The sequence below is a fragment of the Chlamydomonas reinhardtii genome, chromosome 7 (assembly GCF_000002595.2).
Source record: "Chlamydomonas reinhardtii strain CC-503 cw92 mt+ chromosome 7, whole genome shotgun sequence".
NCBI classification, from domain to species: Eukaryota; Viridiplantae; Chlorophyta; class Chlorophyceae; order Chlamydomonadales; family Chlamydomonadaceae; genus Chlamydomonas; species Chlamydomonas reinhardtii.
The window spans coordinates 5,685,887-5,710,904 of NC_057010.1; the positions used below are offsets into that span (position 1 = coordinate 5,685,887).

Below are 25,018 nucleotides of genomic sequence, written 5' to 3' on the forward strand. Positions count from 1 at the left end.
GAGCTCTTCGTGAGCCCGGGCCCCATCCAGCCACGTACCCAAGTACCCACCTACGTACCAGCCCCAGCGCTGCCAGCCTCTGCAGCCACCCAGCGTCCCATGCCAGCTGTCCCGTGCCTCTCCCCAGCTGTCCCGTGCCTCTCCCCAGCTGTCCCACCCCAGCAGTCCCACATCCGCTGTCCCCTCCCAGCTGTCCCTCCCAGCTGTCCCTTCCAGTAGTCCCTTCCAGCTGTCCCTTCCAGCTGTCCCACACCAACTGCCCCACCCCAGCTGTCCCTTCGGCTCCCTTCTCAAACGCAGCTTCAGCAAAATCTACAGCCTGCCCGACTCCCGGCGTGTGCGGCCTTCCGCCCGCCTTCCAAAACGCAACAGCCCCCGCCTCTCCTCGCCAGCCGCTCACAGCCGAAACTCTGCTTCTTTCTTTATCAGCCACAAACATCAGCCACAAACAATGCCTCGGAAACAACGCCTCGGAAACTTCCTCCCAACTAGTGCGCGGCCACAGCTCCCCTACCGAACGTCGCAGCACCTATCCTCACCATCAGCAACGCTTCCTCACCTCCGGTTGTGTTGTTGGCGTGTTGCACCGCATTCGGCCTGCCCGCCACAATTGTCGTACACATTCGGGCCCCTCTTCTGCTTTGCTTCGCCTTGTTCTTGCCCCTGTTTGTCACACTGTCGCCCGGCCATTGTTTTGCTGCACGCCGTTGCATTACGCTAGTGCTCGTCTACACAGCTCATCCGTGGACGCCGGTCGACTGCCTGCAGGTGCGCATCGGCTATGCTATCCGCGCGGTGTGGCGTCGCATTGAGTCTGTGTGGTGCTATCGCCTTGGCCGGGCGCCCGGAGCGTGAGGAATGCGCGTCAGCAAAACATCGACACAACCTGCCAGCTACCGTCGGTACAGTAACAGCGCGCGAACGACGCACCAATGCCTTGTCCCTTCTTGCTACGCATTTATGTGGGCACGGGTGGGAGCCACACACATCGGGACTACGCTTTCCTGCCCCTTGCCATGTTCCATCACGAACGCTCAACTCTAGCTGTTCAGCAGCGCAGCACAGCACAGCAAACGCACCAAATCCTGCGTTACAATACTATGCGTTGAGTTGAGACCTGATCCCGGCAGACTGAAGGGAAGGTACTGCCGCCTGCCCCCATGCGATTACTGCTACCTTCCGAGGCTGGCTTACGGCCCGTGCAGCCATACCCTCACCTAGGCACTGCAGTCCCTACACAGTTACATTGCGCACGCCGTGCACTTCACCATCCACGCAATCCATCACTTTGGTTGGCTCACCTGCTCACGCTCAACTTCAGCGTTAACTGTCAATCAGCAGCGACAGGAAACGCACAAGGTCCTGCAGCCGCACCGCCGTGTGCGATGAGTGATAGATACCGGTCACACAGCCACACACTAAAATCGCGCCAGGCACCTCGTGGACCGCTCCGTACAGGTTTGACATACTCTCCTGCCTCAAGCGCACATCGGATGAATGCTCCCAGTGATGCAGCCACTCAATAACTTCTGCGCCATCAAGTTGAACAGTCTGTCAATCCAATCAGCACGTAAGCCGCAAGCCGCAACCCAGCTACCGCTCGAGAATGTCCGCAAACACGACCCGGCCCGCCTTCTGGAATGCACTCACGGGGGGCGCCGCGCAATCACCCCTCCCCGCCCCTCCCCCGCCAGGCCCCGTCTCCCCGCTGCTGGAGTCCGGCTTGCTGCCTGCAGCATGCCCGCCCACCGCGGATGCAGCCGGGGTTGCATGCCGGCCCCGCCCCGCCTGCGGCGGCGAGTGGGGCTGCAGCGTCACGCCGCCACGCTGCTCCCCTTCGCTGGAGCGGCGCGCACGGGGACCCCCTGCTCCTGCTGCTGTCCTGTTGTGGGGCGGCGATGACAGCCCTGGCCCCGGCCCCTCGTCGCCTGTGCCGCTGCTGCGACGCGGCCCCAGGCGGCTGCGGCGCGGGGGGCTGCTGCCACCACTGCCACCACCACCGCCACCACCACTACCGCCACTGCCCGCCCCCTGACGAGCCAAATGGTGCGCCGCGCTCTGCGGCCGCAGGCCGCCGCCACCGCTTCCGCCGCCGAGCGGGCTGCGTAGACCCGGCTGTGGCTGGTACGGCTGGTACGGCTGGTACTGCTGCTGCTGCTGCTGCTGCTGCTGGCCGCCGTCGCCGCTCGTGTGGCCCGGCGCGTGTGTGTAGATGAGCTCCTCGCCGCCAGGCTCACTCTCGCCCGCAATGCTGGCCCCAGGCGTGCTGCATGCATCCGGCTCCGACCCCGCCTCGTCCAGCAACTCCAACCCATGCAACCCACCACCTGCTGGCCCCGCCGCCGCCGCCGCCGCCGCCGCCGACATCGGCATCGACGTAACCACCGCCAAACGCGACGTCGCGCCTGCTGCGGCCGCCGCCGCGCCCGAGCCTCGTTGCCGCTTGGGGCTGCCCGGCTTGCCACCGCGCTTGCTGGGCAGGCCGCCGCGGCCGCCGCCGCCATCGGCGCCGGCGGCGGCGCCCGGTCGGGAGGATCCGGAGCGACGCACGGAGCCGCCGCCTGCGCCTGCGCCAGCGCCTGCGCCTGTGCCGTGTCCCCGCATGGAGCCAGTGGGCGTGAGGGGGTAGTACTGGTCGCGGCCGGCAGCTAGGGCGGGCGGGAGGGCGCGTGGGTCGCTTGCGTCGCCCTCGCTCGCCACCTGCGCCGGATGACAGGCACATGACACACACATACACGCGCACACACACACACACACACACACACACACACACACACACACACACACACACACACACACACACACACACACACACACACACACACACACACACACACACACACACACACACACACACGCACACACACATATGTAGGTCCGTCGTCAGCGCGTGCTCTTTCCTCAGCCGCCTCGCCGTTACCCCACCTCCACCACGCGCCGCGGCCGGACAATCCAAGCCTCTTCCCCCCTCCTATCCCTCCCCCCTCACGCTCTTCCCCCCCTTCTTTCCATCATCATGCATGTGGCCCCCGCCCCTTACCTGCACCTCCACGCTGCGTGCCTCCACCCGCGCCAGGCTGGCCGCCAGCAGCTCGCCGCCCAGGGCCCGCGCCGCGCCCAGCGCCGCCCCCGCCCGCCGCTCCGCCACCGCCTCAACCCGGTCAAAGTCGCCCTCGGCCTCCGCCAGAGACTCCTCCAGGAGCGAGATCTGGGGCGGCGAGGACACAACAGAGGTGTGGAGACGAGTGACCACACATCCCAGCCCTCTCAGCACCCCCAGGCCCCAATCCGCCTGCAGCAGCCCCCCCCACACATACACGCAGCAGGGCCCCCCCCCATACACACGCAGCCGCGGCTCACCCTGGCCCTGGCTGCCTCCAGCTCCGCCTCCAGCTCCCGGGTGTGCAGGGTGAGGTCGGCCACGTCGCTGCCGGCGTGCTGCAGCAGCGACTGCAGCGAGGACAGCTGGTGCTCGGCGTGCGCGGCCCTGTGCAGGAGGGGTTTGGGGGGTTGCAAGGATTTTTGGAATAGCGGTACAGGGTGCAGGGGGCGCATGGATGAGTGGGTAGGTGGTGTAAGAGGTAATGTGGAAGCCCACGCCTCCAAGCTCCGCAGCCCTACCCCCTTGCCACTCAGCCCCCCCCCCCCACACAAAACCCCCATACCCCCCCCCCACCAAGCCCCCCAAACCCACCCGTGCCCCCCCCCCCGGGCCCTCACCGGTCCGCCGCATCCTCCAGCGCCAGCTCCAGCCGCTCCGCCGCCGCCGCCAGTGTGGCCGCGTGCGCGCGCTGCCCCTCGTACCCGCGCAGCGCCGCCGCCAGCGCCGCCAGATGTGGGCTGCCGGCGCCGCCGCTGGCTCGCAGCAGCGCCAGCAGCCACGCCAGCTCGCCCAGCAGCAGGTCGGTGCCGGCGGCCACCAGGAAGCCGGCGTCGGGGGGGAGGCGCGGGTCTGGGGGCGGTGCGAGGGGGGTGGGAGAGGGAGTGGGGGGTAGGAGAGGGAGAGGGGGGTGGGAGAGGGAGCAGCGGCGTGCCTGGGTTGGTCGGGTGCCAGCGCTGAGTATGGTCAGGTCAGCTGGACAGGCAAGCGCTGCCGTGCGCACGCGTATGTGCGTGTGCGTGTGTGTGTGTGTGTGCGTGTATGTGCTTGTGTGTGTGCGTGGTGCGTGTGTGCGTGTGTGTGCATGTGTGTGCGTGTGATTACCAAACATCCAACTCGACTCACCCTGCTGCAGCATGAGCGCCAGTCGGGTGATGAAGTACAGCACCTGCTCCGTGTGCCCCGGCTGCAGCGCCGCCGCCACTGCAGCACGCAGCGCGTTGCGAGCCAGCTGCGGAGCCGCCGCCGCCGCCGCCACCTCCTCCGCCGTCTCCAGCCTGCCGCCAGCCCCACTGCCGTTCCCCGCCCTGCCCTGCCCAGCGCCTCCGGCCGCCGCGCCCGCCCCCTCCACCCCACCGCCTCCGCCGCCGCCCAGCTGCAGTGTTGTGTCCATCAGGCTCACCAGTCGGTCCACAGCACTCCTGCCCCGGAACTGCGCCCCACCGCCGGAGCCGCCACCGCCGCCCACGCCCGAGGCAGACGCAGCAGCCATGGCGGCGGCAGCGGACAGGCCGCCACCCGCCGGCGTGCCACCTATCCGCGGCGTCTTGGCGCCGCCAGCAACGACAGAGCCGCCCTTGCCAGGCCCGCCGCCTGCGACTCCGCCGCTGCCCAGCTGCTGCTGCTGCTGCTGCTGATCTGCCTCGACGCCAGCCACCAGGTCGGCACGTGCCGCGTGTGAGTCATGCAGCTGGATCATGAGCGACTCCAACAGAGCCCAGGCCTGGTCCAGACCACTGGACGACGTCAGCAGGCCGCCACCGCCGCCGCCGCCGCCGCCGCCGCCAGCGCCACTGGTGGTGGCGCCGCCGCCGCGGCTGGTGGCGGCAGGGCTAATGAAGGCGGCGGCTCCGGAGCCGCCGCCGACCCCACTGACACTCATTCGGCCGAAGAACGCCGACTGCATGGGGTGCAGGACCGAGGCAGAGCCCTCGCCGCTGCCCGGCATCGGGCCCCCATGCCCCACAAGGCCAAAGGCGGTGTTGCCTCCCAGGCTTGTCCGGCCCTGCAGCGGCAACCCGGCCTGGCCGCGGGGCAGGCCGGGAAGCGACAGCAACGAATCCACGTAAGCGGCTGTGTCGGAGTTCCCGGGGCTTGTGAGCGAGGGGTAGGGGTTCGCCGAAGGGTCCAGGGCAGCCGCAGCAGACGGCCTGACGCCGTCGCTGCCAGCAGCGCCGCTGCCGCCAGCGGCAACGGCTGGCGCCGACTTGCCATCCTCCTCGTCGTCCTCGGCAAGCGCGGTAGCGACCAGTTCGGGTGAGAGCTTGGAGAAGCTGACTTTGAGCGAGCGCATGCTGGATCCGGCACGTATCCGTGCCGCAGCCGTTCCCGGCGGCGCACCGCTCCAGGCCCCTCCGGCCCCGTTGCTGCTCATGCGGGAAGGCGGAGCGCCGCCGCCGGAGGCGTGTCGTGCCCCCGAGGTGCTTGCGGAGCGGGAGGGCGCGGAGGGCGGACTGCCGCCGGCCGGCGACCCTCCGAACGCGGCCGCCACCGCGCCTGAGGCGAGCTTGAAGGAGGTACCGGGTGAGGGGTACCGCGACTGAGGCTGCGACTGTGGGTGCTGTGGCGGCGGCGGCGGCGGTGACGCAGCCCCCATGGATGCAAGCACGTCCGCCGCCGCCTGGCGCAGGTCGCCGCCCTCGCGCCCCACCAGAACCTGCAAGCGTGCGGCGTTACACAGGCCACGCCAGGAAGTGCCGTAAGTAATGTAAATTGCTTGTATTCTCAGACTCTTCACCTGCCTGATTTGACTCGTGCGCCCCTCCCCTAATGCGGCCGCTCAGTCGCTGCCACACGCCGCCCAAATGACACCCCCTGGCGCTTCTGTCACTGCTGTCACTGCTGTCAGCCCCAACGCCTCCAGTCCCACCCACCTGTAGCTTCCCGCGCATGGTCCGGACCACCTCCTCCAGCGCCTCCAGGCCCACCACGCCGCCACTCGCCGCGGACAGGTACGCCCGCGCCGCCGCCACCGGGAAGGCGGGCGGCGGCGGCGGCAGCAGCCCGCGGCGCCGTGTGCCGCCCGGGCCCCAGGCCGCCTGCGCCAGCTGGTTCTGCCGCTGCATGGCCGCAATGCGCGCATCCACCTGCAGATTGCAGGTCACAGAAGGTGATGAGATGGCGCAAATCTATAACTTAGCCATGTGCTTGATAAACGCAAAGGCGTACGGCCCACTGTCCTTGCTGCCAGCCAAGCACCACAAAGGAGGCAGCCAAATGCGCGTCAGCATATCAACGCATCCTGCACAGCCCCGGCGCCCCTTACATCTGCGCCTGCCAACTGCTCCTGCCCTACCTCCGCAAGCACCGAGCCGTCCGTCATGCCGCTCGTGTGCCCCGCCACCGCATCCAAGCAGCTGAAGCGGCCCAGCTCGTCCAACGCCCGTGTCAGCTGCCACACCGCGTGCTCCTCCGGCCCCAACGCCCGCGCCGCCTCCGCCGCCGCCTCCTCGTCCGCCGCCCGCCGCCGCGCACTGGCGCTGCCGGGCGCCGACACGGCCGCGGCCGCAAGGCCACCCGCCTGCACCACCGCGGAGTCGGTGTACTGCGCGAGCGGCGCCTTCCAGCGACCCGCCCACCCGCCCAGCCCGCGCGGGGAGCTGTCCGGCGAGGAGTCCTCAGCCCCATCCGCATCGCCGGTTCCGCCGGCGGCGGATGAGGCGGTGGCGGTGTTGGGGCGGCGGCGGATGCCGCCCGAGCCGGCCGCCGCCGCGCGGGCGCCGGTGCGGCGGCGGCGGCGCTCCTGGCGGCTGTGCTCCGCCATGCGGCCCACGCGCTCCAGAATGCCGCGGTAGCGCTCACGCGGAGGGATGGCGCTGGGCGACGGCATGTACACCGACGGCATCGCCGGCAGCGGCACCGCCGCCGCCGCCACCGCTGTTGGCGTCATTATGGCGCCGGCTGCGAAGCCGGGCGCCGCGACGGAGAACGCAGTCGACAGCGCGGCGCCACTGCTCGGCTGCGCCTGCAGCGCCGAGCCGCCGCGGCCGGGTGCCGTCGGCCGTGCGGACGACAGCCGCAGCGACAGGGCGCCACCGGCCGCAGCAGCATTTACGTTGGTGTTGGCGCTCACCGACGGGGCTGACGCCCTGCTTGTGCCGCTGCCGACCTGCCGAGCCCCGGGCCCCCGTGCCGACAGAGGATACGCCACCTGCGCCGTGCTGCCGCCTCCCGCCGCCTCGCCGGGCCTGCCGCCCGCCACCTGCTGCGCCTCGTGCGGGTCCTTGCGCGGCGACACAGCCGGCTGGGGCACCAAGCTCAGCCCGCGGATCACGCCGTCAGCCACTCCAGAGTCCGCCGCCTCCGAATCCTCATCCTGGGGCGCTTTGGCGGCACTCCTGGTACCCGCCGCAGCTGCAGCCCTGGCAGCCGACTGCTCCGCCGCCGCCCAGGCCGCGGCCGACGGCCCCACTAGGCCGTTACCCATCTGCGCTTGCGAGGACGCCACAGACCCGTCCGCCAGCGCCGCCGCAGCAGCGCTCTCCCAGCCCGTCGTCAGCGAGCCCGCCCCCACAGACCCCTCCAGCCCCGCAGGCTGATGCAACGCGCCCAGCTGCAGCCGAGGCACGGACGGCGCCGTGTGCGGGCGACCGCCCGCACCCTGCAGGCCGCCGGCAGCAGCCACTGCTACTGCCGCCACTGCCTCCGCCTCTGCGCCCTCCTCCGCGCCCTCCACGCCGCCCATCCAGGCGTGCTGCTGCAGGTACAGCCGGTACTGCAGGTTCGCCGCTGCCGCCGCCGCTGCTGCTGTCTCCTCAGCCGCGGCCTGATGGTGGTGGTGCTGCTGCGGGTGCGGGTGCGGGTGCGCTGAGCGGTTGAGCGGCTGCTTCACCAAGCCCGAGCGCAGCTTCCGGTTTTGGATGCCTGTGTCGTAATGCCCGGTTTTGCAGACATGCAAGCAAGGCAGGTACCGAGTGTGAAAGGTTTTTCGCTTTGCAGGGACAGCTCGGGCCTCGCCAACAACCTAGTGCAGGACACAAACCGTCCCGTTCCACTACGTCGCATTATCCGCAGCTATTGCGCCCCAAGCTCCCACCTGGCTGCTGCGTGGGCCCGCCAGGCACCTGCCGCCGCTGCCGGCCGGGGTCGCCGCCGCTGCCGGCCAGGACGCCCGCGCCTGCAGAGGCCGGCTGGCCCATGCCGCCAGTCGTGGCGGCCCCGGACAGAGACGCGCCCGCACCCGAGGACGGAGCTTTGGCGCTCTGGCGCAGCTGGCTGGGGGACGGCGGCGGCGCCACACCCGCGCGGAACATGACATCAGCTGCAGGTGTGTGCGGTTGAGGGTTACAACTTGCGCGAGGTGTGTGTGGTGTGGTGCTGGACAACCAGCATGGCCCCCACTGCCCATTGCACATCGCTTCGACCTTGTCCTGTACTATTCTCGCCTGCCTCCATGTACTGCCAAGATTGTGCGTCGCCCGATTCCCGCACGACGCACCGAAGCACGAGTCCATAGGATGTGCACCCATGCCAAGGCCCCGTGCCAAGGGCCCCTGTTGACCCCCGCCCTGTACTCTGCTAGCCCGGCTGCTTACTTAGTAGCTTTGGGTCCGGCGTGAATTCCGGAAGTCCCACGCGGTCGATAATCTGCAAACATATGAAGTTGGGTCAAAGGAGCCCCGCGAGGGGACCGGCGAGTGTTGCACACGTACCTCCCAATGGCGCTCCCACGCTTTTGGTGCTCCAACCATATTGATGCTTGAGGATGAAGACAATTTACACAGTAGAACGCGCGGGGCTCATTACTTCGGCTGAGCGGCCGGAGGGCCGCGGCCCAAAACTGCTGCTCGCCGTGTGATCTCCATGCTAACTTTATGCGTTATATGCGACTAGGTATGCAGTATGCTGGTCGCCCTTAGCAATTCGTTGCTTGCCGTTTGGCCACCCTTCGCTAGTCTCTGTTTCGTTTGCCCCCTTACGGTTCAGATAATCTACAAGACATTTGTGTATAATACAGCATGTCCTAACGTCTGTTCTTTGAACCTGAAGTCGTCGCCTGTCATGAAAGTCGACACGCCACACCCTTCGTTCCCCTTGTAGCCTGTCACTGCTGGCTGGCCCCTCCGGCGCTCCCAGCCGCCCTATCACCCCTTCTAGAAAGCCAGTAAATAGGACCAGGAGGCATAAGAGTCACCGGCACGCATCCTACATTGCCGGTTGTCGCCAGTTGCTCGACCAATCCAATGCCTAGGCACGCAAACAAGTTACGATTCCAACGAATACCCTTCGTGCGTTGTTGGTTGCACAGTACAGCTTGTGTTTCGCAGGTGATATTATGACTCCGTACCATTGCGTCCCTGTCTGTGATCGACTTCCCCGTTATCACGCCTTATTCAGGAGCCATGCCACTCATAGACTAAGTCCTAATCTGCATGTTGCAATGCTAGCGCGGTTCCCACTGCAGTAACTTATACACCGGTCAATTGTAATACTGGCACTGTCGCCAACACTGGCAAATTGTGCCCCGCCAAACTCCCCCCCAGACTAGCGAGCCCCCAATCACTTCTGCGCGGGGTCCCAGCCCTGCGCGGGCAGCACCGCCACCTCCGAGTCGCCCTTGTAGCTGTCCATGAAGCCGGCCACACCGCCCGCCAGCACCTTGACCTGCATGACGTAGGAAAGTCCGGTATAATGAGGTTGGAGCGGCCATAAGAGCCGAATTGATGCGGGAGGGACGGAGGGTGCGGAGGCGGGCGATTGGGACGACATGGGGCAATGTCCCGCTCCTACGCACGCACAATCGCACCAGCAAAGGCTAAGCCAGCGTCCGCATTCAATGGTCGCTCGAACCACCAGGCTACTCAGTATGCATCCGCCTCACTCGCCTCACCTCAGGTGCGTTGTCCAGTCCCAGCGCCTTCAGCCGCTCGTTCAGGGCGCGGGCGCACGTGGGGCCCCGCACCTTGGAGAAGTGGCAGTGCACCACCACCTTGCACGTGACAGGCAGGTTTGACGACAGGGCATACGGGGGTTACAAGAGCCAACAAGAAGGTGGACGTGGAAATGCTCGGCCCAGCAGCACCTGGCAGCGCCAGACGCCCCGCCCCACTTCCACGCTTCCACACTATCTAACACACTCCGTCGAACAACCGCCCCCACCCTTCGGAACCCACGTTCGTCACTTGCGCTGCCCACCACGCTGTCCGCACACACGCGCACCTGCTCCGCGCCTGCCAGCTGCTCCTTGATGACGGCGTCCAGCTGCGACTTGTCCTCCGACTTGAACACTGACGAGGGCACGTTCAGAGCGGATTTGATGCTGCCCTCGGCCACCTCCTGCACGCCGCAAGGGACCATGGGTGCCATGTAAGGCACATTCATAAGCGGCAGCGGCTTGGGTGCTGCAACAATAATCAAAGCCCTGAGAAACGGTGCAGTGCGAAAACCGCGCTGCCATGCATGTGACCGAACCTACGCGACGCACAACCTACGTGTGCGTCGCGCACGTCCACAATGAGCGTCTTCTTGTCGCCACTCTTCACAACATCAGCGACGAAGCTAGGATCGACGCGCGAGAGCTCAGGCGCGACCAGCTCGTCGCTATCGTGGCCCATTGTGAAGAGGTGTTGCTCTCTTAGCAAGAACGAGCTGAGCGGTTTGGTTGATGTTTGTCTTGAGCGTTTAATTGAGCGGGTTACTGTGCCACATAGCACTCGATTATCCCAAGAGCAGCCCGCAATCGAATGGAGTTTTGGGCCTGGCGGCCTGGTGCAACCACCTCTAACGCCCAGCCGTACTCCCCGCCCGCATTTGCGCAGAAACAGTCCCCGCCATTAATGATACCACCAGCTCACGGTCATGCCATGCACAGTGCAAATCACACTCATCCACGGGCAAGGACCCCCTATCCTGCTCCTGCCAGCTCCTGCCTTGCTCCTGCATATACGCCCGCCTTGTTCGCACCCGTCAGGCGGTCACCTAATGATCTCAGTTAAGGCCTTGCGGGTCCGCCAGCTACGACACTACAAAAACAACATCTGCTACCTACTCGTTTTGACCTAAATCCTGATAGGCACGATCCCGATGCTCTTGGCCGCGCTACACGTTGCGTGTCAATTTGCCTGCAAGGCCCTTCAGCACTCATGCCCGAGTCAATCCCCCGCATCAACCCCTCCCCACCGCCCCGACCCGGGCCGCCGGCCCCGGCAGAGGCGCCAGCGACACCGCGCGCCAGTCGCACGTGAGCTCCTCGCCCGCCCGCACGTGCCTGGCCACGTAGAGCCCCACACAGTACAGCAGGGGACTGCGGCAGTGCGCACCACACAGCACCGGCTGAATCACCAGTGCCGGCCCACTGCCGCCTACGCCTGCGACCCCATCCCCGTCCCCGCCCCCGTTCCCGCCCCCGCCTCCAGCTGCGGCGCTAGCCGCGCCACCAGCTGCAGCGGCTCCCTCGCCCGGCCTGCCGTAGCAGTGCCGTACAAATCGTGCCACGTTGCCGGCACGCCGCGTGTCAAGCGCCAACATGGCACCCAGCGGCCGCCGCAGCGCCGAGGCGGGCGGAGCTGGGTTGGTGGTGCCGTTGCTACTGCCGCCGCCACCGGCACCGTTGCTACTGCCACTGCCGATGCTGCTGTCAGCAGGGGGCCGCGGCAGGTCGGCGTAGGCGGAGCCGTCCACCAGCGCCGCCGCCAGCGGGTTGGGCGGCAGCTGCCAGGTGCGCACGTGCTGGTCGCACCAGGTCAGGCCACGCGAGTACACAGCCTGCACGCGCAATGTGTGCACATGCACACGCACACATTCAAACGCGCACACACACATACACAGATACACATACACAGACACAGACACACAGGCAAGTGCATGCGGTGAGTGGAATCGGCAGGGTAAGCACTGGGCTCACCGGTACTGCCACCCCAGCAAACACCGGAATGCGCTCCGCGCGGGCCGCCTGGGGCCAGATGCTGTCTGCAGCTATCCTCGCAGTGCCACACGCCCAAATCCTCTTCACGCGTTTGCCCTGCAGCCGCCAGCAGCGGGCTGCCTCTGGGCCGCCCGCTGAACCGCCGCCGCCACCCACCTCCCACAGCTCAAAGAAGTGGTTGAGCAGCACCACACCGGGGGCCGCCAGCGCGGAGCCAGCGCCGAGGGCGGCGGCCGGCCCGGGCCCCTGCTCCCGCAGCAGCAGCTGCGCCGCCGGAACCAGCCGCCCAACCAGTGGCGCCACGAAGTCCCCGGGTGAGAGCGGCTGCAGGGGCAGACGAGGGTGTTGTAAGCGGTGGTTCTTGAGCGGCTAATCAGCGGTTGATGTGGGTTGATCAGTGGAGGTGCATTGTGAGTGGGCAGGTTGATGCAGGATGATGCAACCGATTACCAGGGGGTTGAAGGGATGCTGAAAGGCGCCGAGCGACAGGTGGCGCGCTGCAATGGCCTACCTCCCGACATCGCACGCCCCAGCTGCGGTCCGGCGTCCTGAACACCTCGAGCGTGCGGCGCAGCCCCAGAGATAACTGCGGCGTGGGACGGGTGACAAGAACGTGTGATAACAGAATGCAGCGTTGAGCTTTGCTGCTGACCCCAGGTTAACTTGTCCACACACCCTGTGCAGATCCACCACGCAGCAGGAAGCACCCTGCCATATGACCATATCACATGTAACGCATGCAAGTCGCGGCCCTGTCCTCATGCGGTCCGGCGCCTCACCGTCATGTTGGCGCGGCACAGCGCGTCCCTGCAGGCCGGGCTGCACTCGTGTAGACCTACAGACACAGATACGCACACCAAGCAGTGCAGTAATCCGGCGGCGCTTGCTCTGTAGCTACGTATAGTTCTACACCGCAGCTTTTACGTTTACGTCTGCTTAATGGGCGTCCGGTTGTCAGCGAGCTCATTTTTAATTGTCGGATTGCTCCCAGCGCGCCAAGTTGCTCAAGTTCTCCTCAGGCCTACCACCACCACCACCAACACCACCCACCCAACGGGCGTGTGATGAGCAGGCGCCCGCTGGCGTCGTAGCTGGCCGGCTCAGACAGCGGCGGCCGGCGCGCCTTGCCGGCCGCGGCGTCCTCTTGCTCCTCCCGCTGTCGCACGGCGCTGTGGTAGCAGCGCCCACACGCCTCACCATACCTGCGTACGGTGCGCCGCAATGTGCCTTCAGCGCCTCAACATAACGCATGCGTCCAGGTCTTCAGGACAGCAGGCGCCGGCCCCATGTGGTGAGCAACATGCGCGCCGGCGCCACTTACCGTGGTTGTGATGCGCTGGCTTGGTCCTGTGGGGACGACGAGCACAAAGAAAGGATTACGTAATGTGCAGGTGGCCAAACGCAGCGCAAAGGAAAAGGCACACGAATGGAATTTGTTGACAACCGATGCTGCAACACACACGGTAGGCTACCCTCCAAGGCCGCCAACTGCATCACCATGTTGCATGTGTTGCATGATGCGAAGCCAGCCCTACCTGCAGGTCCTTCAGCGCCGCCGCCACGCCGGGCTGCATCTGCTGCGCCGCCGCCAGCTCCGCCGCCACCGCCTCCTCATTATGCAACAGGTAGTCAAAGTTGGGCGGCTGCTCGGCGTCCACCTCGTTGAATGCGAAGACAGGAAACTGCAGCAACGCCCAGAATAAATGTGCGGAAAGGTGTGCTATGGTGTGCTTCTAAAGCGGCAACATATCACACATCATTGAGTAACCCCGGACGATGGCACTGCCGGTGAGGTACACACAGACGCATTAGCAAATGCAGGCGGGCTTGTATGTTGGGACTGACCTGCTCGGCCTTGCCGCTAAGCAGGCGGCAGAAGCCAAGGCGCAACTTTGCCGCCGACTTCAGAGCCTTGCGTTGATCCGCACTGGGAGGCAACGGCATCGGGGGGCTCGGTACGCTCTGTGCACACGTACGGGGCGCCACGCATCCACACGCGGGTGAGTGCAAACGTCGAGCAAAAGCAAGGCAGGCATGTAGCGCAATTCAAAACTTGTGCCCAGCTGTCGACGAAACCCACCGGTGACGTGAGGGCCAGAGGCAGCGGCTCAAACTCGTGGCGCGGCGGCGCAGACGCAGGCGCGGGTGCGAGTGTGGAAGTGGCCGGGCGGCTGCGGGGGTCGGATGACGTCACGGCAGCCGGTACGTTGGGTGCAGCGGGAGAGGCGGAAGGCTGCTTCTGCTGCGGTGGCTTCTGAGGCAGCGGCGGTGGTGATGGCTTTGGGGCTGCCGTGGCCGCAGGGACTGCGGCTGCAGCGGCCGGCGCAGGTGCTTTGGCGGGAGGCCTTGCCTGCACTGGTGCGGGCTTTGGCGCGGGCGCTGTCGCAGCATCTGGCTTCTCATCCTCATCGTCGCCGTCTTCATCCTCCTCCTCGGATTCCACAGGCACCGGCGCTGAACGCTTTGCGGCCTTGGCCGCGACCGCGGGTTTACCTGCCGCGTTAGCCGGCTTGGCGGCTGCTGCGTTTGCGCCTGCCTTTTTGGGCGCCACTGCTGCCGGCTTGGCAGCGGCCGGAACGGGCTTTGTCCCAACCGACGCCCCTCCACCACTCTTCACCGCTGCCCCCGACCCCGAGCCTCCCGCTGCCGATCCTTCCGCCGCCGCTGGTGCTGCTTTTGCCTTCTTTTTGGTCACAGCCTCGCCGCCGCTCGCCTTGGCTGCGGCGGTGGCAGGCTTCTTAGCCGGTGGCCGCTCGCTGTCCAGCGGCACCACGAAGTCCCCCAGCTCATCGCGAGGGCGCTTGGCGGTCTTCAGCTTGGCTTTGCCAGACTCTACGACAGCAGGCGGGCCGGGCAGGGGGATTAAGTGAGCACATGTCAGGCGATGGGAGCTGGGAGGGATGGGGTGGGGCTGGTGGGACACAATTGGTGTAAGGCAGGCGCAAGATGTAGGGACCGCACCAAAGCCAAGTCGTCAGCGCGCTGCAAGTGCTTCACGGACTCACTTGAAGCGCCGGGCATGCCCAGAGTTGCCACCTGCACGGGTGCGCCGCAAGCAACGATTGCACGTGGCACTTCACGCTACGCACCAAGCGACTGGCGGCACACCTCAACAGCCTCCCCGGTCCTCGCCCGCTGCACCCCGCCCGCCCGCTGCATCCTTATGCCTAGTTCTTATGCGAGTTTCGTTGCCCCCTGTGCTCCCTGTGAATCCCGCACCCGCTCCATGTCGGGCAGCACGACGGGCCACCCGCCTCGGCTTGGCGGCTCCACGCCAAAGTGTGTGAAGGCCACCAGCAGGTACATCTCGTCCTGGCTGTTGTCCACGTCGTACGTCACCTGAGCGGGGGTGTGAGGCGGCACACAGCACACAGCACACAGCACACAGTACATAGGTGGAGGACTAGAGACTGTCATGTCTTGAGTCTTTCCTTTTGTGCTGTCCTCCGTCCCCACGCCTGAAGCATGCATGGGTAGGGCACCGCTGCTCACACACGCCGTGCCGCCGGCAGGCCACCAGCTCACCGTGATGGTGCCGGCGGTGGCGTCGCACTTGATGATGCGCGCCTTGTACCACACTCCCAGATCCTTGCGCGCCAGCGGCCCCGGCACCCAGCTGGTGCCGATGCCGCGATACTCGCGGTCCTGGGGCCGCGGAATGGCCTGGTCGTACCAATACACCTGCACAGCGGCGCAGCGGCGCAAATTGCATTGGTTACAAGAGGGCAGCGGCACAGCGGGACGGCGGCACGGCACTGCAGTTTAGAAAGAGGCAAGGGGAGGGCGCGTTTCCGCAAAGAGATGCAAACGGCCCGGCCTTGTGTTTGTGGGCGTGCCGTATGTAAAGCAAGGCACGACCCGCTAGCACGCCTCTGCCGCTCACTCACCCAGAAGTGCACGCCCTTGAGGAGACTGTTGCCGCCCTGTGACACCAGCACGTTGCACAGCAGCTGCCGCAGAGACACCTGCGAGCCAGCCACACACACGCACGACCTAGCCACTGAACTACACGTGCGCCAACCATACTACAAGCTAGTCGCGCGCACAAGCTCCTTCCTGCGCGCCGCCACACCTAGTCCCACCTCACCATCGCAGCAGACTGTAACAGTACTGGCCGGCCCCACCAAGCTGCACCGAAGACAGCAACTGCTTCACCCATGCTTTGCCCACTACCGCAACATCCGCATCCGACCCCACCCCGCCTCATCCCCACCCCAAACACGCACCTGCTTGGGCAGCACGTTCCTCTCCACCCGCACCACCACTGCCGCCTCCATCACCATTGCGTCCAGCTTGTCCAGCTTGTCGCCGTCCTCGCTGCCGCCGCCGCCCTCCTCGTCCTCGTCGGCGTCCTCGTACTTGGCCAGGTCCTCGCCCCTGTTGCAAACGCGGTTGACGGACACCAGGAGTTGTGGGTCGGCGGGTGCAACCTGCATATGCCCCAGGCGTCCCGCTGGCTAAGAGCTAGGAAGCACCAGGGACCGAACCAGTACGGCAAGGTGCGCAAGCCGTCTCCGCATGTGCATGTGCATGTGCACGTGCACCATGTCCGCATGGATCTGCATCCGGTCGGCGGCGGGCACTCGCCTGCAGTGCTCAATCACCCACGAGTCCAGCGCCATGAGGCGGGAGCCGTCCGGGTGGTCGCAGTCGGCAGCGCCGCATGTGCACCAGACCATGATGGTGTTGGTGGCGATCTGGTGGCCTGTGGTGGGCGCAGGGCGCATTGGTGACCCTCCGTCGGTCGGCACACGGCCATGCAGAGAGCTTGCGGCTGGGCTGCTGCTGGGCTGTTACTGCGCGGGAAGACCGCAACACGCCTGTGCACAAGCTCACAGTGAACAACGGCGAATTGTGCAAAAGACTACCGTATGGTAAGTGCAACCATCACTGCCATACACGAGTCCGGCACCTGGCAGCGCTACCGCCACTCCCCATGCTGTCCCTTCCTTCGCACCTCCCAGCAGCAAGCAGCGCTTGCCCTCACACGCCAGCTCCAGGCGCGGCGTCCATTTGGCAGCAGCGATGATTTTCTGCACCGATGCGTTCGGGGCTAAGCCCGGGAGCTGCAACAGGCCTGAACGCGCCTAGCTGTGTTGTGCCCCACCCACGATTGAACCGTGGGTCCGGTGCAGTCTCGGGCTCCCATGCACTATTCGCCCGTCCCAGCATGCTCAAACCAGTAATGTAGCACATAATTGCAGAACCCAGCTCGCGGGGCCGTGCGCTACGCACCTCGTCGTCAGGGGAGACGATGCGCAGTTCAGAGAGTTCATCGTTTGCATTCTGGGCTGCCATTATGGAAGCTAGCTTAGGAGAGCTTGCTTCGGTAGGGGCTCTGCGCAAAAGAGCGTGGAGCGCGGGAGCGCGAAGAGCCCATCTACCCTTTCATGGAATTATAGACATATAAGCTTTAAGAAAAATGACAAAGGTGCAGTGAGGCGAGGCAAAGGGATTTCGGTGGACTCTTGCATGGGGGCTCGGACTTGCCCCAGCACTTGTATCCGCCGCTAGAGCCGATGCAGACCTAAAGGCGGGGACTAGGACCAATCACATACAGCCTACGCTTTTAGTCAGCAGGGTCCGACGGACCGAGAGACCCAGCGCCGACTCTGATTTTCCAGAAACGATCCGCGACGGAAGTTCAGCGCGCGCAGGGCCCGCCTCCCTTTTCCTTCAGCAAGAGGCCTGAGACTATCCCTCCCGCCCTCCCCGCCCCGTCCCTCCCCGCCCCGCCCTCCCCTCGCCCTCCCTGCCCATCCCGCCCCTTTCACCCCATTTCAGCTGCGGCTACACCATCTGGACAGCAGCAAGCTCTGAAGCTTTGCTCTGGTCAACATTGCAGCTCGGCGTTGGAAGGGCCCGCCTTCATCACGCAGCTGTGCTCGCTGGGTAACTGCAAGGAAGAAGTATGTCGGATAAAGAAGGTAGCGCTCCGCCAGCGGAGCAAGTAGAGCAGCAGCCTGAGGCTGAGGAGAAGCCGGCCGAGGAGCCGGCCAAGGAGGAGGCTGCCCCTGCGGACGCACCGGACCTGAACGGCGACGCGCTCCCACCCCCGCCGCCTGTACCAGCGAGCAGCAAGGGCCAGGAGCGGGAGCGCTCACGGGAACGCAGCAGTGCAAAGCGCCGCAGCCGGTCGCGGGAGCGGAGCACCAAGCGGGCCTCGCGCTCGCGCAGCGGGTCGAGGGAGCGCCGGCGGAAGGACCGCTCCCGGTCGCGGGAGCGCGTCGTCAAGGAGCGCTCCCGCTCGCGCGAGCGCCGGCGCCGCAGCAGCCGCGAGCGCAGCGCCCGCTCGCGCTCGCGGTCTCGGGATCGCGCCCGCCGCTCGCGCTCGCGCGACCGCACCCGGCGCTCCCGCTCGCGGGACCGTGCCCGCCGCGACAGCCGCGAGCGCAGCCCCGCTGCAGCCAACATCCCCGGCCTCGGCGGCCCGCTGCCGCCGCCGCCACCGCTGCCCTCCGGCGGCCTGCCCGCGCCGCCGCCCCTGGCCGGCGCTAACCTGGCCGCGCTGCAGGCGCAGCAAGCGCAGCAGGCGCTCCAGGCGCAGCTGCAGGCGCAGCAGGCCCTGCAGGCCCAGCAGGCGCTGCAGGCGCAGGTGCAGCTTCTGACGGCGCAGGCCAACAGCGCCGCGGCGCTGGGCGACCGCCGCGCTCGCGAGATTTTTGTGGGCAACCTCAACCGCGGCCTGGTGTCGGCGGAGATGCTGCGTGAGCTCTTCAACGCCGTGCTCGCCAACATGGTGCCCGACCCCATGGTGAACCCGCCCGTCATCACCGCGCGTCTGGACGCCAGCGGCAAGTACGGATTCGTGGAGCTGCGCAGCCCGGAGCTGGCGGCAGCTGCCACGCAGCTGCACAAGATGGAGCTGTGCGGCAAGCCCATGACGGTGGAGCGCGCCAAGGGCTACCAGGACCCGGCGGCCAATGCGGCGGCCATCCAGAAGCTGGCGGCGGCGCAGGTGCGACCAGCAGGGAGGGGGCGGGGGCTGCTGGTGTCGGGGCTGGGGCGGTTGTGGGATCCGCGAGCGGGTGTGGGGGCGAGCGAAGGTGGCGGCGGGATGGGGGGGGGGCGGGGACGGGGGCCGGGGCAGGAGCGGGGGCGGAGGCTGACACGGGGGCGGTGAACAGGAGGTGTGGCTGAGGCAGTAGGGCAGCTGTGGCAGATGGGCGCTATTGTGGATGCCGGGCGAGGGCGAATATGAGGGAGCATTCACGTGTGTCCAATTCATCCATGGGCCAGGCAAGCAGTTCATACCTCCTCCGCCCCTCGTCATGTGCTGCAGGCATTTGCCCAGACGATAGGCGGCGTCCCAGGTGCGGTGCCGGGCCTCATGCCGGGCGCCGTGCCGGGCATGGTCGCTGGCGGCGTCGCGGCCATGCCGGCGGCGGCGGCGGTGCCGGGCGCGCCGGCGGGCGCGACCACCGTGGTGCTGCTGGAGAACGTGATGAACGTGGGCTCGGTCCGCGTGGACGCCGAGCGGCGGGAGCTGCAGACGGACGTGTACCAGGAGGCCAGCAAGTTCGGAAACCTGACCGGCATCACCATCCCCGTGCCGCCGCCCACCGTGTCCGACAGGTGAGGGATGATGAGGTGTGTGCGAGGCACCCACGTGCGGCGTCGTGCGGTGCAGTGGACACGCACGTCTGGGCCGGGCGCTCCGGGGTTCAAATTGGCGGGTGACGAAGCTTGCCACGGTACTGTCCTGTGTGATCTGCAGCGGCCACTTGTGCCGGTACTGCACGATTGGTTCCGCACCTTGTCACCGGTACCTGCGCGCAGCGGGGAGGTTTGCGCTGGTCGCTTTGCACCCCTGCTCCTGAGCACCCATCGCCTCGTAATCACGCCTCACCCCGCCCTCTGCCTGCACCCTCACCCCCTTTCTTCATGTCCGCAGCGAGGCGTGCCGCGTGTACCTCAAGTACGCCTCGCCGCTGGACGCGCAGCGCTGCCAGCAGACCATGGACGGGCGCATGTTCGACGAGAACAAGGTGCGTGTGGGTGCCAGGAGGGAGCAGCGGGCGCGCTGTGCGCTGTTGGGGGCGCGTGTGCAGGGCCGGGCGGGGCGGGGCCGGGTTTGGGGGGGGGGGCGCAGCGTGGACACGCAGCCGCGTGGCGCAAGCGGTGTTGGAGGAGGGGGCGGCATGGCGGCGAGTGTGATGACTTGCTTCAGCTGCCTGCAAAGCGCACGGATGCACACCTACGTCGTATCACGGTATCAGGCACGCACGCTTCTGGCGCACGCTCTTGACTCATCGCCCTCTCCTGTGCTGCTTGGTCTCCCACAGGTCCGCGCCGTGTACGTGAGCGAGGCCGACTTCTTCCGGGCTCAGGCGGGAGAGTGGCTGCCGCGTGTGCCGTAGGCGGCGGCGGCGTGTTGTGCAGCTGGTTGCGGCAGCGCGGGAAGGGCAAAGCATTTGGGAAAGCAGTGGGTGGAAGCCCTCGGTTGCAGTGGATGTTGCATGAGGGCCTCTTGGCCTCTTGGGCGGTGTTTTGGCATATGCGGTTGCAATCGTGCATCATGACGGATGACGCGCTTGGCTTATAGTGCCGCAACGTGCATACGGACGGTCTCGGGACCTCGGACGGATTGTACAGTTACACAAGCCACGTGCAGCTGCAAGCAACCCACAATCGCTTGACGAGCATGGCCGGGGCTGGCCGGGGCTGTCCGAGGGTGTCCGTTGGACGACCAAAGAGGGTCTCAGCCAGGAGAGGAGAGCTGTAACTACCGGCACGAAGGGGAGTGTGCCGGGGCAGCGGGGTACAAAAGCGCGCAGGGGACCAGGTTGCGCGGCCAGGAGCGGCAGACGACACAACCTGCCAGCTACCGTCGGTACAGTAACAGCGCGCGAACGACGCACCAATGCCTTGTCCCTTCTTGCTACGCATTTATGTGGGCACGGGTGGGAGCCACACACATCGGGACTACGCTTTCCTGCCCCTTGCCATGTTCCATCACGAGCGAGTTGGCATCCCGCGATGGTTGGGGTGGACACGACAGGGGCTGGGGCAGGGGCCGTGGGGGAGGTTTCAGAACCCGTAATGAACAGTCGGAGACGGTCTGCATTTTATCTCGACACGCGCGCGCCTTTTGGCGGCCAGCCCACTTCCCATCTGTTCCCACCGACTTCATGCGGTACGGAGGACGCGACCGAATCGGTCATCAAACCCAATATAAAAGCACACATTACAACCCTTTACATCAATCACTCTTAACGTAACTCTTACGGTGGACCGCCACACGCCTCGCAAGAGTCAGCCCTTCCATCCATTGAGGCTTCTCAACGTCGGGGCCGACACTCCATTAGCAAACGAGGCGCCTGTTTGTACACCGGTAGGAACAACTGAGTGTTATATCCTGGCTAGCCAGCTCTCCCCAACGCTTCCGTGCTCTGCTGGCTAGTCCGCACCATGCGCCTGGCCTGCTGCTGCGGCTGCTGGCCTCGCTCTCGGGCGGTTTCTGCTGAGCTCCTCTACGGTATGAACCAAGCGAACGCGCAAGGTACGCCGTATTGCTCAGTTGAAAGCCCTAATGTGGCCCTGCACACGGCTGGCGGCCTCGGGCGGCCAGACATCCGGAGGATGGCTGTTGCGCGTGACATGACCCGCGCAACAGCTCAGCTGCGTATGTGCTGGCCTCGAGCCCGTCGGCAGGTCTCCGGACCGCCGCGTGAATCACAAACAATGACTTCAGCATCCCATCGACGTGATCCCGATGCCAAGCAAGCCCCAACCCGCGTGCTTATCCCCTGCCCCTTGCGGCTTGCCTCGATGCCCTCTATCTGATCTGCCTGAAGCTCCAGTTGAAACCTGGCAAGGTCGTGTGCCCTCTCCACCGACATGCGAGGGTCCACCGCCGTGTGGCACAGGCTACCATGGTAGCCAGTCTGCGCACCTGCAGCCAGCAGCTGAATTCATCAGCTGTCGGCTGCAGGTGCGCAGACTGGCTACCTTCGAAGCCTGGGCCTCACGGCGGTGGACCCTCGCATGTCCGTGAAGGGGGCTCATGACCCTACCCAGTTTCAGCTGGAGCTTCAGGCACATCAGAGAGGTGCGTATACCCAAGGCCCCGTAGGTAGCGTGCCTGCGCTTTTGCAACCAGCAGCAGATTGCATGTGTGCACCACATCAGGGGCCTGGGCTACACAGGAGAAGACTGAGGGATGCCTATGGACGCGGCACCAGCAGACATCTACAAGCGATGGCTGAAGATGTAGGGTTGCGTAAGAGGTGTGCCTGGGGGAAGGGGGCAGCCGTTCGTGGGGAGCGGGGGGAGGGGCACGGGGGGGGGGCATTCCACGTCACCGTATGTCACCTTGGTGCTGTTGCCTACCTAACACTGCGCACCCCTGATGAGCCCTGCTGCGTCCGAGGGCAATGCATGCGGCTTGTGCTAAGCTGCTAAGCCCAGCCGTACGACGACCAGGCGGCTAACTGCGGCGGACGGGGTGGCGCGTGGAACTGGGTAAGGTCGTGCGCCCTCTCCACCGACATGCGAGAGTCCCCCGCCGTGTGGCACAGGCTTCAATGGTAGCCAGTCTGCGCACCTGCAGCCGACAGCTGAGTTCAGCTGCTGGCTGCAGGTGCGCAGACTGGCTACCTTCGAAGCCTGGGCCTCACGGCGGCGGACCCTCGCATGTCTGTGAAGGGGGCTCATGACATTATTCAGTACCAGCTGGAACTGCACACACATTAGGGAGGTCTGTAGCACCCACCCACCCATCCACTCTTACTCTTACTCTTGCCCCTTGCCCAACGTGCTCCATTGCACCCCCACACTCACCCACCCACCCGCTACAGACCGCATCGCAGGTGCGTCGCGACTCAGCTGCTTCATTCACTTGTCATCCAGCCTGCACAGGACCCCCGTGGAAGGCTGTGTGGCGTGGCCCTCCGCTGCCCTGCGGCGCGCATGGCCATCCCGCCCTCAGTCTGTTGCTGTGTACCCATGGCCCTGTCGTTACCTGGCATGTGACTGAGTAATTTTGGTGTGGTTTTGGCGTGTGGTAATAAGAGGGGAACGTGCCCGAGGTTGGTTGGCCCGACACGGTGTATTGCATGGGAGGCCGGGGTACGGGTGAGCAGAGAGAGGTTGTAGGTCGCGTCTGAGAGCGGCCGGAGCGGCTAGAACCGTCTCTCATTCCGATCCTAGCTAGGTAGGCGTATAGTCTTTGACCGTTCAATGTGAGGTCCTAGTTGACGTTAAACTCTTTGGCAACATGTAAGCCGGAACGTCATCGTCTTGCGCCGCCGTCTCGCTCCTACGCATACGCTCCAGGCCGCCGTAGCCAGGCAGGGCAGGGCAGGGCCAGGCAGGGCAGGGCCAGGCAGGGCAGGGCAGGGCAGGGCAGGGCAGGGCAGGGCAGGGCAGGGCAGGGCAGGGCAGGGCAGGGCAGGGCAGGGCAGGGCAGGGCAGGGCAGGGCAGGGCAGGGCAGGGCAGGGCAGGGCAGGGCAGGGCAGGGCAGGGCCAGGTGGAACCATCAGCGGCTGGAGTTTCGTGCCTTGCCCTTGCTTTGCGGGGGCACTGCCTCCAGAATACCTAAGCGGGGCGTTACAGCACATACCCGGTTCTGCTGGCGGGCGGAGGGTTGGCTAGATTGCGTTGGTTACACGGGGGACCTGCCAACATAGCACACGAGCCAGCGAGCACCCACTAGCAGTAGTACGGACGCCCTGTTCTAGATAGACCTCAGGGGCGTGCCACCTGCAGCGGCGACAGCCCACTCTGCGCCTTGGCTAGGAGTCCGAGGACTCGTGTAGATTTGTAGAGAATGTGGACGGTGGGCAGCCGTACGTGGGAGGGCGCTTTCTCTCTGCGCCCGATCAAGATTGCATATGCCTCGTGAAAAACCGTGTAAAAGAACGGCACACAACTCACTGTGACGTACGGTACTAACAACGATAGGCATGTACGGACGCGGTTCAGTCATCGGCCTTCCTCAAGTGATCAAGTCACGCACAGCGCCTACGCGTATTGAAGCCATCTCCACCACCCTGTCAGCGCCATACACGTCCCCAGCGAGCTGACTCATGCACGCACACAGACACCCGTCACACCCCAGGCCGCCGCCATGGTCCATTACGTTCGTCTTGAGGTCCGGCCATCTACGTCTATGGCTTGTGAAACAAACACGTTTGAAGCACGCATGCCATGCTGACTCAAACTGTAGACACCAAATAAAGTCCCGTCCGCCCCTACCCGGCACGTACCGTATGCATTAGCAAACAGGTGCCCCCCCCCCGGGTGCTGCAATCACTAGCTAGCTACATGGCTGCTGAGTTCCCGTCCGCCCACCCACCCACCCACCCCGTCAAGCAACATGCAGCCATCCCTACTCATTACTCAACCTGCCGCCCACCCCGCCTCGCCGGCCGCCTGCCGGCCGCCGCTCTGACGGCAGCGGGCTGCTCGAACTTCCCATGTTAGCTCACACCAGTTACGATGTACTGCCGGCACCGGTCATGCCAGCATGCATCATCAGGCAGTTGCTGAGCCGCATGCTGCTGGAAGACACAAGGCGCATGTACGTACTGCTGCACGCACTGCACTGCACGCCGCCGCATGTCCATTTGAACGCATGCACCATGGCCCGCCAGCCGTCAAAGCAGCTCTGCAGTGTGGCGCCAATCAAAGGGTCACGCACGACACACGCACACCGCCGTACCATACTCGTATGTCGGGACGAGAACAGTGCAGCAAGGCATAAGGCGAGCTAATGCGTTGGAACCTGCTGCGTTTGCGCTGCTGCACCCCTACCTTCGACCCTGCTGAATCCCTACCTGCTGATACTTGGCCCACCAGAGCTACCTCAGACACCGCCCCACCGCCCCACCGCCCCCCCCCCTACCAGCAGCCCCCCACCCACACACACACACACCTCACCGCCCAACGAACCCACACTCACCAGCTCAGGCCGTTAGAAGTCTCCGCCGCGGCGATCAGCACCTTCACAGCGTGCTGCAGCGGCCAGCCGCCGGTGTTGACCTCAGCTTTGAGTTCGGCCAGCTTGGCCTTCGTCAGTGGCTCATAGCTCAGCCGGCGTGTAGAGCCCGCC

General features: G+C 65.7%; 4 protein-coding genes across 4 annotated transcripts; 1 reads left to right on the forward strand and 3 right to left on the reverse strand.

Moving 5' to 3' along the window:
- CHLRE_07g352500v5 (uncharacterized protein) lies at positions 1-8,896 on the reverse strand. The gene is made up of 10 exons (XM_043064590.1): positions 8,752-8,896; positions 8,635-8,686; positions 8,136-8,360; positions 6,396-7,963; positions 5,974-6,186; positions 4,226-5,756; positions 3,721-3,952; positions 3,361-3,487; positions 3,041-3,208; positions 1-2,700 (listed from the first exon to the last, which is right to left on the reverse strand). The coding sequence occupies exons 1-10, from the start codon at positions 8,788-8,790 to the stop codon at positions 1,594-1,596; spliced, it is 5,262 nt and encodes a 1,753-aa protein (XP_042923158.1). The 5' UTR covers positions 8,791-8,896; the 3' UTR covers positions 1-1,593.
- A 54-nt stretch (positions 8,897-8,950) lies between these two features.
- Positions 8,951-10,756, reverse strand: CHLRE_07g352550v5 (uncharacterized protein). The gene is made up of 4 exons (XM_001692562.2): positions 10,531-10,756; positions 10,259-10,375; positions 9,930-10,028; positions 8,951-9,703 (listed from the first exon to the last, which is right to left on the reverse strand). The coding sequence occupies exons 1-4, from the start codon at positions 10,651-10,653 to the stop codon at positions 9,599-9,601; spliced, it is 444 nt and encodes a 147-aa protein (XP_001692614.1). The 5' UTR covers positions 10,654-10,756; the 3' UTR covers positions 8,951-9,598.
- A 54-nt stretch (positions 10,757-10,810) lies between these two features.
- CHLRE_07g352600v5 (uncharacterized protein) lies at positions 10,811-17,356 on the reverse strand. Its single transcript, XM_043064591.1, has 17 exons — positions 17,199-17,356; positions 16,921-16,996; positions 16,551-16,668; positions 16,190-16,340; positions 15,851-15,928; positions 15,489-15,644; positions 15,183-15,302; positions 14,969-14,999; positions 14,044-14,795; positions 13,809-13,925; positions 13,499-13,645; positions 13,285-13,310; positions 13,014-13,165; positions 12,743-12,798; positions 12,475-12,549; positions 12,120-12,287; positions 10,811-11,803 (listed from the first exon to the last, which is right to left on the reverse strand). The coding sequence occupies exons 1-17, from the start codon at positions 17,259-17,261 to the stop codon at positions 11,204-11,206; spliced, it is 2,886 nt and encodes a 961-aa protein (XP_042923159.1). The 5' UTR covers positions 17,262-17,356; the 3' UTR covers positions 10,811-11,203.
- A 150-nt stretch (positions 17,357-17,506) lies between these two features.
- Positions 17,507-20,700, forward strand: CHLRE_07g352650v5 (uncharacterized protein). The gene is made up of 4 exons (XM_001692447.2): positions 17,507-18,921; positions 19,246-19,538; positions 19,858-19,951; positions 20,249-20,700. Exons 1-4 carry the CDS (start codon positions 17,875-17,877, stop codon positions 20,321-20,323), a joined length of 1,509 nt encoding a protein of 502 aa, XP_001692499.2. The 5' UTR covers positions 17,507-17,874; the 3' UTR covers positions 20,324-20,700.
- Positions 20,701-25,018: the final 4,318 nt, after the last annotated feature.

What these genes read in the sequence shown, in the direction of transcription:
- CHLRE_07g352500v5 (XM_043064590.1), bottom strand. Translation starts at nt 8,790, where the DNA reads ATGGTTGGAGCACCAAAAGCGTGGGAGCGCCATTGGGAG. An exon ending in CGTGGGAGCGCCATTGGGAG is followed by an intron (nt 8,687 to 8,751) that starts GTACGTGTGCAA and finishes ATATGTTTGCAG; the next exon opens with ATTATCGACCGCGTGGGACT. An exon ending in TGGAGGCAGCCAGGGCCAGG is followed by an intron (nt 3,209 to 3,360) that starts GTGAGCCGCGGC and finishes TCGCCGCCCCAG; the next exon opens with ATCTCGCTCCTGGAGGAGTC.
- CHLRE_07g352550v5 (XM_001692562.2), bottom strand. Translation starts at nt 10,653, where the DNA reads ATGGGCCACGATAGCGACGAGCTGGTCGCGCCTGAGCTCTCGCGCGTC. An exon ending in TGGACGTGCGCGACGCACAC is followed by an intron (nt 10,376 to 10,530) that starts GTAGGTTGTGCG and finishes TGCGGCGTGCAG; the next exon opens with GAGGTGGCCGAGGGCAGCAT. An exon ending in GACTGGACAACGCACCTGAG is followed by an intron (nt 9,704 to 9,929) that starts GTGAGGCGAGTG and finishes TACGTCATGCAG; the next exon opens with GTCAAGGTGCTGGCGGGCGG.
- CHLRE_07g352600v5 (XM_043064591.1), bottom strand. Translation starts at nt 17,261, where the DNA reads ATGGCAGCCCAGAATGCAAACGATGAACTCTCTGAACTGCGCATCGTC. An exon ending in TGCTGCCCGACATGGAGCGG is followed by an intron (nt 15,000 to 15,182) that starts GTGCGGGATTCA and finishes GCACCCGTGCAG; the next exon opens with GTGGCAACTCTGGGCATGCC. An exon ending in ACTTCTTTGAGCTGTGGGAG is followed by an intron (nt 11,804 to 12,119) that starts GTGGGTGGCGGC and finishes TTGCGCGTGCAG; the next exon opens with GCTGTGTACTCGCGTGGCCT.
- CHLRE_07g352650v5 (XM_001692447.2), top strand. Translation starts at nt 17,875, where the DNA reads ATGTCGGATAAAGAAGGTAGCGCTCCGCCAGCGGAGCAAGTAGAGCAG. An exon ending in CCGCCCACCGTGTCCGACAG is followed by an intron (nt 19,539 to 19,857) that starts GTGAGGGATGAT and finishes TCATGTCCGCAG; the next exon opens with CGAGGCGTGCCGCGTGTACC. An exon ending in GCATGTTCGACGAGAACAAG is followed by an intron (nt 19,952 to 20,248) that starts GTGCGTGTGGGT and finishes GGTCTCCCACAG; the next exon opens with GTCCGCGCCGTGTACGTGAG.